Source organism: Pan troglodytes, chromosome 20 (genome assembly GCF_028858775.2).
Source record: "Pan troglodytes isolate AG18354 chromosome 20, NHGRI_mPanTro3-v2.0_pri, whole genome shotgun sequence".
In the NCBI taxonomy this organism is placed as follows: domain Eukaryota; kingdom Metazoa; phylum Chordata; class Mammalia; order Primates; family Hominidae; genus Pan; species Pan troglodytes.
In genome coordinates this window covers 19,193,430-19,202,987 of record NC_072418.2, presented here as the reverse complement: position 1 = coordinate 19,202,987, position 9,558 = coordinate 19,193,430, and the positions used below count along the sequence as shown (strand labels likewise).

Here is a 9,558-nt window from a genome sequence, read left to right as displayed (position 1 = left end):
AGCTCCAAACCAGTCCCACTCCCATGATAACCTATTTATCCATTAACACATGAATGGCACGACCTCATAACCCAATCACCTCTTAAAGGCCCCACCTCTTAATACCGTTTCACTGGGGATTAGGAACAAACATTCAAACTGTAGCAACTTGTATTTAAGAAACTACTCAGTTATCATATTTTGATTTTCACCAACAAAAATTTTATGAACTTTTCTTTCTGGTTATAGAAATACCTAAATAAGGCTGGGTAGGGTGGCTCACACCTGTAATCCCAGCACTCTGGGAGGCCAAGGCAGGCAGATCATGTGAGGTCAGGAGTTCAAGACCAGCATGGCCAACCTGGTGAAACCCCATCTCTACTAAAAATGCAAAAATTAGCCGGGCGTGGTGGTGCGCACCTGTAGTCCCAGCTCCCCTGGAGGCTGAGGCAGGAGAATTGCTTGAGCACGGGAGGCAGAGGTTGCAGTGAACCGAGATCACACCACTGCACTCCAGCTTGGGCGAGAGAGAGCAAGACTGTGTCTCAAAAAAAAAAAAACAAAAAAAAAAACCAATTAAGATCCTCGATCTTCATGAGAAAATATGAACTGGAGGACATTTAGAAAAAAAAAAATCCTTGATCTTGCCTCCTGACCTGCAGAGTCTAAAATATTTGCTTTCTGTCCCTTTTATACAAAAAGTTTTGTTGATTCCTAGCCTACAGCAACACTTGATGTAGAGTTGTCAATCCATAAGCGTCTGGTGGAAAAATGCTGTTAACAATAAAAATGAAACTAATCTAAAATACATGTGCATTTATTTGCACAGAAAAAAACAGGCTGGGTAAAGTAGCTCATGCCTATAATCCTAGCACTTTGGGAGGCCGAGGCGGGAGGATTACTTGAGCACAGGAGTTCAGGGCTAGTGAGCTATGATCATGACACTGCACTCCAGCGTGGGCCACAGAGCAAGACCTTGTCTCAAGAAAAAAGAAAAAAAAACGGATAAAGGAAAAAAAAAGCGGCGGGGGCGGGGGGCAGGTATAGCCAACTAAGCATTAACCATCTCAAGAGGATCAGTTTATATCAGACGTCCACAACAGAAATTTGCTGCTTCTGGCTATCTTTTCCCCACAATTAGCAAGGGTTAGCTTCATTATTTTAGAGGCAACCCAACTGCAGCTTTTAGAAAGGCGCTGTGCCCTCTAGGCCAGCAATTTGAGGGCATGGGTTGGGGGGTACCCCGCCCCAAAGTCTTCCTGACCAAAGAGTGGAGCGGAAGAAAGCCAGGAGGAGAATGTTTTGAACCTAAATACGTCCAGCTGCAATCCCTGTCAAGCTCGTCGCCCCCAGTTCTGCTCCACCTCCGGTCTGGCCGGGGAGAATGTGACAGTCGCCGCAGCCCGGGATCCACCCGGACGCACCTCACCTCGCAGTCTCCTCACTGTGCCCGCGAAAGGAAAGAGACCCTGGCCCAGGCACGAAGTCCCCAGGCCCCTGGTCGCCCGGAGGCAGCAACCAGCCAGCCCGTCGGGCTGCGACGCCGACCAAGGGGCACGCCCCGCGCCCCCCGGTCTCGACTAACACCCACCCGCGCCGTTCCAGCCTTTCCGCGGCGCCGCGCGACGGGGACCCACTCTGCGAAAGTGTCAGGAAACTTCTGCGCGTGCGCCTCGCTAGCCCCTCCCGCGCGCCAGGCATCGCGCGGCTTCTTCCCGCCTGCCTCCCGCTCTCACTTCCGGAGTTTCCCAGCGACGGCCGTAAGTGGCGGGCGGAAGCGGCCCTAGAAGCCCGCCGTAAACGGCTCCCTCGCGCCACTTCCGGCCGGCTTCTGCAGACGGCGCTGGTGGTCGATCGTGTGGCGCCGGAGGACGTTCCCCGCGGCCGGAGCCATGGAGATGCCGCTGCCCCCCGATGGTGAGACCCAAACCGGCCGAGAGACCGTTTCTCTCTCCCCGGAACCTCCTGTTGGCCGGCCCCGCCTCCTGGAGTCCCCGGGTCTGGGAGGGGGCGGGGCTCGGCCTCGCGGCTTCGCCTGCGGCCTCTCCCGTGGGTCCCCGCATTCCCGGCGAGCGTGTGGCCCCTATCGGGACCCGTACAAGGGCGGCCTCTTCGGGGCCCATCCCCTTGGGGTCCCCGGCAAGGCGGACGGGGGCTGGGGCGCCGAGTCCTCCGGCTTTGGGCGGTCCTCGCTGACGCCCCGCGTGGCCTTTTCTCCGTCCTCCAGACCAGGAGCTTCGAAATGTCATCGACAAGCTCGCCCAGTTCGTGGCTCGCAATGGGCCCGAGTTTGAGAAGATGACTATGGAGAAGCAGAAGGACAACCCCAAATTCTCGTTTCTTTTCGGAGGCGAATTCTACAGTTACTACAAGTGCAAGCTGGCGCTGGAGCAGCAGCAGCGTGAGTCCCCTCCGGCACTCAGGCCGCCCCATTGAGCGCTTCCTTTCTCGGATTCCAGTCCGGGCTCTGCCACAAACCTTTCTTTCGGGTCGTTTATTCTTTGAAGTGGAGCAGCTCGGTCCACACGATCCCTGTTCCGCTGTTCCCACGGCCCTGCACACAGCGGCTGCTGGGTGCCACTGTAATGGAGAACAACGAGGTTTTCGATCCTCCCCCTGGGCTCTGGATCAGGGATTTTGCTGTTGTTTTGCAGACTGATGACGGAGATTAGCAGGAGTAGCGTGATTGTTTTAGTATTTTCTAGGGAGGAAGTGATAGAGGCCGGATGGGAGCCCATGGGACAGGCACTGTCCAGCCCCCTTTGCCGTCTCCCTGTGGGTCCAGCAAGGTTTTGTGCATTTCAGATGCCTGCAGCAGAAATCAAAAAGAATTATCCCTCTGAGTTTTAGTTATTGGCAAGTGTTTATCAATGTTCGTTCATTTAGGCAACAGGATTCCAGTCCTGCTCTAAAGAAGTTTAAAGTTAGGAAGCAGAGCTGGCCTTTGAATAATGGATAGTCACCAGGTGGTGCGGCTGCTCAGGGCAGGTATCACATCTGTCACGTTCAGTACCCAACCCCGTCTCTAGATTGTTTAAATGAATAACTAGGAGTTTGCCAGGTAGATGGACATTGAGAGGTGGTTGTCCGCTGTTTGATCGAACGCCAAGTGTGTGTTATGTATTAAGGTACAATGACCCAAACAAGGTCTGTTTGGCTTCGGCGAGCGTGTAGTTCAGGGGACTACACGCTCGCCTTGTATTAAGGTATAAGGTCATTGTACCTTAATATATAACACACAGTTGGTGTTCGATTAAACAGCTTGAAAGGAGGCCTGTTGCAGTGGCTCATACTGTAATCCCAGCACTTTGGGAGCCCAAGGCGGGCAGATCACTTGAGGTTAGGAGTCTGAGACCAGCCTGGCCAACATAGTGAAACCCTGTTTTTACGAAAAATACAAAAATTAGCCGGGTGTGGTGGCCCGCGCCTGTAGTCCCAGCTACTTGGGAGGCTGAGGCGGGAGAATCGCTTGAACCCGGGAGGTGGAGGTTGCGGTAAGCCAAGACCACGCCATTGCACTGCAGTCTGAGTGACAGAGTAAGACTCCATCTCAAAAAAAAAAAAAAAGAAAGAAAGAAAAAGAAAAGGCTTGAAAGGAGGCCAGGCGTAGTGGCTGACGCCTGTAATCCCAGCACTTTGGGAGGCTGAGGCGGGCAGATCACTTGAGGTTAGGAGTCTGAGAACAGCCTGGCTAACATAGTGAAACCCTATCTCTACTAAAATTACAAAACTTAGTCAGGTGTGGTGGCACACACCTGTAGTCCCAGCTACTGGAGAGGCTGAGGCAGAAGAATCGCTTGAACCTGGGAGCTGGAGGTTGCATTGAGCCGAGACCACACCATTGTGCTCCAGCCTGGGTGACAGAATGAGACTCCATCTAAAAAAAGAGAAGCTTGAAAGGAGGCCAGGCCCAGTGGCTTGTGCCTGTAATCCCAGCGCTTTAGGAGGCTGAGTCAGGCGGATCACTTGAGGTCAGGAGTTCGAGACCAGCCTGGCCAACATGGTGAAACCCCATCTCTACTAAAAATACAAAAAAAATTAGCCAGGCATGGTGGTGGGCACTTGTAGTCCCAGCTACTCGGGAGGCTGAGGCAGGAGAATCGCTTGAACCTGGGAGGTGGAGGTTGCAGTGAGCCAAGATCGTGCCACTGCACTCCAGCCTGGGAGACAGCGAAACTCCATCTAACAACAACAACAACAAAAACTTGAAAGGCTGAGAGAGTAGAACATTGCAAAGGGGCAGTTTCTTGAACAAGAAACAGAGAAAGAGAGAGTTTATGTGTGTATTGCCAGGCACAGTGGCACACACCGTACCCCCAGCTACTCAAGAGGCTGAGGCTGGAGGGTTGCTTGAGCCCGGGAGTTCAGGGCTGTAGTGCGCTGTGTCGATTGAGTGTTTGCAGTAAGTTCAGTGTCAGTATGGTGACCCCCTGGGAGCTGGGGACCACTAGACTGTCTAAGGGGTGGTGAACTGGCCCAGGTCAGAAATGGAGCAGGTTGAAACTCCTGTGCTGATCAGTAGTGGCCTCACGCCTGTAAATAGCCACTGCACTCCAGCCTGGGTGACATAGTAGAGAATCTATTTAAGAAAAGAATGTGCTTGTATGAGGGAAGAGTTTGACCTGGAGTGTTAACTGCCAGGGGAAAAGTTTGGGTTTTTTCACTCAATCCAGGGGTTTTTCTGATGCCTATTTAGGTTTGAGATGCGGGGGTGGGGTGGGGAGAGATCAGCTGCCTGAAATCGTAAGCAAAATATTGTATGTGCTTATGTGTTTCTAGAGCGATCCTTCCTTAGCCCCAGCACACCAAGTTTAAAACCGTTTCTAAAGGCAGCGGGAAGCCACAAGAGTTTTAAACAAGGCAGAGGGTGGCTTGGGTTGTGTGGCCAGTGGTGTAGGACAAGCTAGAGGGACCAGCCTGGGGAGCAGTGAGGCCTGCAGGGGAGCAAACAAGGCAGTTGTTTAGGTGAGAGATGGTGGGGTCTGAATTAAGTCAGTAGGTTGAGCCTGAGGGAGGGAGCATGGGGGGCAGGTGGGGTGAAGGGGTAGAATCCATGAACTTGGGCGCCAGTTGGATATTGACGACCTGATGGTGTAATGAGCAGGGGAGGAAGACACCTCAGACGGTGCTTTGGCTTGGGTGACTGAGCTAAGGGCTGCTTTCCCTTTCTGGGGCGGGGGGGACGCCACTTGGAAGCTGGTGCCGTTATGAGGAAGGAGAGGGTGCTTATGCTTATAGCCCAGGAAGATTGAAGCCAAGAAGCGCTTTCTTTTTTTTTGGAGATGGAGTCTTGCTCTTGTTGCCCAGGCTGGAGTACAGTGGCGAGATCTTGGCTCACTGCAACCTCTGCCTCCCAGATTCAAGCGATTCTCCTGCCTCAGCCTCCCAAGTAGCTGGGACTACAGGCGTGCGCCACCACACCCAGCTAATTTTTGTATTTTTAGTAGAGACGTGGTTTCACCATGTTGGCCAGGATGGTCTTGATCTCTTGAACTCATGATCCGCCCACCTTGGCTTCCCAAAGTGCTGGGATTACAGGCGTGAGCCATCGTACCCAGCCAAGAAGTGCTTTCTGTGGGTGATGATACCTTGGCTAGATGTAAAGGGTGTGTTGGAGTTGGCCAGGTGAAAACAAGGGGAGAAAAGTGTTCCGGGCAGAGAAAGGAGCCCTTGGAGGGAATGGGGAACCCAGAGCTTAGGGTGGCTGAAGCCCAGAGTAGGAGGGGTTCTTGGAGTGGCCAGAGGTGGAGGTGCAGAATTGGGAGCCTGGCTTGGGGAGGAGTTGGAGGCCTGGCTTGGGGAGGAGTCGGGGACCTGGCTTGGAGAGGAGTGAGGAGTGTATCCTGGAAGCGTGGGAGAGACTCGTGAAAGGTTTAGGTCTGTGTTGTGAAGCTGGGTTAGCCACAGTACAGCCAGTTCTGCACCCCACGCCTTAAAGCCTGGGCCTCAACTGTTGTAGAATGGAGCTTCACGAACTCTGTGGTGAAGGACCATTTCTGGTGTTGTGTTTTAAGTTTCTAACCTGTTGTGTGTGGACCAAAACTTCTGCAAAGCACAGTAACAATGTGGACCGTGAACCATCACGCGGCTAGAAAGGTTTTGAAATGCTCCCTTTCTGGTTCCATAACCGTCTGTCACCGCTGGGTAGCCCAGGGACCACTCCATAAGTGGCAATACCATGACTGCCATGTCAAAAAGAGGTAGAGGGATGGGACCTGATGCAGGAAGACCGGTTCTGGGGTGACGCAGGTGACAGCAGATCCATGGTGGTGACAGCGGGGACATAGACTGATTGGAGTGATGTCTCGGAGGCCGCCTTGACACTATGTGGCTCGTCAGTGGGAGGCACATGCTACTTCTGGCCTGGGTTTCTGGGCAGATGGTGGTGCCAACCATGGTGCGGGGAGCACAGGAGGGGACATAGGTGTAGGGGGTGAGAGGAAACACAGGCCCCTTGGAAACACAGTGGGCCGTGCAGTTGGTGGTTAGGGCCAAAGCTCAGGAATCCAGAATGGAGATGATGGATTTAGGAATCACACCATGCACAGTTGCAGCCACAGGAATGAGTAGCTCATGTTGCCCGGCGGTTGCATAGAGCGGAGGACAGGGCTCAGAACACAGGCCGCGCACCCCAGCATGTGAGGGTCCAACGGGAGAGGGGTTGGTAAAGGGGGAGAAAGGGACTGAGGGGGCGAACACATGGAGGCCAAGGGAGGCAAGCACCTGCGACAGGCCCGGGGGGCTGAGTTGAGTGAGGGTGTCCTCAGCTGCCTGGGGGAAGGAGGGGGGTGTGGGGAGTGGCAAGCAGGCACCAGGCTGAGATAAAGGGGAGGTGAAGATCTGGAGTGAGTCTTGTCTGAGAAATCGTTTAGAGAGGGATCATGGGGTAAAGGGAGAAGTTTCCAACCCAGAATATTCTGATGTGTTTATTTATTTCCTTTTTTATTTTTTGAGATGGAGTCTCACTCTGTCACCCACACTGGAGTGCAGTGGCGCCATCTCGGCTCACTGCAACCTCCACCTTGCAAGCTCAAGCAATTCTCCTGCCTCAGCCTCTCAGGTAGCTGGGATTACAGGTGCCCGCCACCACGCCCGACTAATTTTTTGCATTTTCAGTAGAGACAGGGCCATGTTGGCCAGGCTGGTCTCGAACTCCTGACCTCAGGTGATCACCCGCCTTGTCCTCCCAAAGTGCTGGGATTATAGGCGTGAGCCATCATGCCCAGCCCAATGTGTTTAGATGCTGCTGGGGAGGGGCGGGTAAAGAGGGAGGAGTTGGAGAAATAAGAGAGAGAAGAAATATCAATAAGCAGTGTCCCTCAGACAGTGGGAGGGGTGGGATTCGGTGCAGAAGTTGGGGGTCATCCTGTAGGGTGGCTTTGGGTGCACAAACTGGAGGGCACAGTCAGCCCCGAGACTTGACTTGAGCGCCCAGTGAGGGGCGACACCTTCCACCTGACACCCCACCCCCCTTATCTTTGGCTTTGTCCTGGTCCCCTTGGAGTGGGGCTCTGGAGGACTCCAGGGGTACATGGTCACATTTAGACCAGGCAGCCCCAAGACGGAGAGAGAGGCGGGTCATCTTGTCCAGGGCCTCCTTATCAGCCGGGTCCCTTCCTCAGAGACCTCACCACCCGCCCCATCTGGCCAGAGTTGGGACCTGCGCCCACCCTGACCCAGGCTTCTGCCGGCAGAATGGGTGTCTCACTGCTGCCTCAAACTGGATGCACCCCTGAATGCAGAGGGGTCTCTGTCCCCAAGGGCTGGAGAAGCAAGGAGAGTCAGTAGAAGGACAAGGCAGGTGTGGGGGAGGCCGCAGTGTGCGCTCGGGGGTGCGGCTTCGTGCCTTTCTGGCCAGATGTGCAGAGGCCCGGTGGCTGTGACATCTTAACAGTCAATGGGTAGCTTAAGTGGCAGAGGTCAGGGAGTGGCCGAGGAGGTCGGGGGATGAGAGGTACTGAGGCCTAGGGTTCTGCATCAGGTGGGGCCTAGGTGGGTGAGGAGGTGGGCAGGCTCAAGCTTAGCTTGCACCGGAAGGACACTGTGCAAGGACTGGATGGTGCTGGCGAGAGAGCGGCCAGGGGACTTCCTAGGTTCTCCGAGGAGGGGACGGCCCGAAGATGGAATGCTGAGGCTGGGATCCTGTGAGAGGGAGGGCAGGGCCCGAGACTAGGAGGAGCTGGTTTGCGTGGGCATGAGGCTATGAACAGGCCCTCGTGGATGGTGAGTCCCTGGGGAGGGGGAGGCCCCTGTGGCTGAGAGGTGGCCAAGGGGACACCTAGACCCCCATCTGCATTCTCACGGGGCACCCCTCCTCCTCTCCCTCCAGTCATCTGCAAGCAGCAGACCCCGGAGCTGGAGCCAGCCGCCACCATGCCACCCCTGCCACAGCCCCCGCTGGCCCCCGCCGCGCCCATCCCGCCGGCCCAGGGCGCGCCATCCATGGACGAGCTCATCCAGCAGAGCCAGTGGAACCTCCAGCAGCAGGAGCAGCACTTGCTGGCGCTCAGACAGGTATGGGCCTGCCCCCTCCTCAGCCAGACACCAGCAGCTCCCCTGTGCCTCTGTTTTTGCATCTGCTCATCAGAATGAATAACAGGTGTCAGTGAGGACAGGGCCCCCCCTGCCACCCAGGGCTCGGTGCATGTCAGCCACTGTCACCCCCAGCCCTGATGCCAGACACAGAGGCTGCTTCTCATCTCAGTGAAGCCACTGGACGTGCGTGCACCCATCACCCTGGGGTGGACCCCCCTGAGTGGGACTGTGGGGCACGTATGCACCTTGAAGCTCCCTAATGGCTGTGGCCAGGCAGCCTCTGGTGCCTACCATTGGCCCCACCACATAGTAGCTAGGTCACCTGGAGCTGTTGGTTGGGAGAGGACCCTTTTTTTTTTTAAGTCTTGTTCTGTCGCCCAGGCTGGAGTGCAGAGGCGTGATCTCAGCTCACCGCAGCCCCCACCTCCCGAGTTCAAATGATCCTCCTGCCTCAGCCTCTGGAGTAGCTGAGATTACAGGCATGCACCACCACACCCGGCTAATTTTTGTATTTGTAGTAGAGATGGAGTTTCACCAGGTTGGCCAGGCTGGTCTCAAATTCCTGACCTCAGGTGATCCACCTGGCCAGAAGGACCCTTTTGTCCTTCCTGGTCCAACAGTTTGATAACTTTTGCCAAATAGAATACAGGTGCATTGGCTGGGTGTGGTGGCTCACACCTGTAATCCCAGCACTTTGGGAGGCTGAGATGGGCAGATCATGAGGTCAGGAGTTCGAGGCTAGCCTGGTCAACATGATGAAACCCTGTCTCTACGAAAAATACAAAAATTAGCTGGGCGTGGTGGTGCACGCCTGTAATCCCAGCTACTTGGGAGGCTGAGGCAGGAGAATTGCTTGAACCTGGGAGGAAAAGGTTGCATGAGCTGAGATTGCACCACTGCACTCCAGCCTGGGTGACTGAGCAAGACTCAGTCTCAGAAAAAATAAATAAATAAAAGACTACAAGTGCATTGCCAGAAAAATGAGAGGAATAGAATACCAAACCTCCAAAACACCAACCCCATGCTCAGTACTAGGTTCAGGGC

General features: G+C 54.7%; 1 protein-coding gene across 2 annotated transcripts in view; it reads left to right on the top strand.

Annotated features, from left to right (window-relative positions):
• The first annotated feature begins 1,657 nt into the window (after window positions 1-1,657).
• Window positions 1,658-9,558, top strand: part of CHERP (calcium homeostasis endoplasmic reticulum protein) — a 24,386-nt gene continuing 16,485 nt past the window's right edge. The window contains exons 1-3 of one of the 2 annotated variants that reach the window (XM_016935398.4): window positions 1,658-1,896; window positions 2,207-2,380; window positions 8,309-8,493. In XM_016935398.4, coding sequence (XP_016790887.1) covers window positions 1,872-1,896; window positions 2,207-2,380; window positions 8,309-8,493 — 384 coding nt within the window. In that variant the 5' untranslated portion in view covers window positions 1,658-1,871. The remainder of the gene's footprint in view (window positions 1,897-2,206; window positions 2,381-8,308; window positions 8,494-9,558) is intronic. The other variant, XM_016935397.4, reaches the window with a different exon arrangement.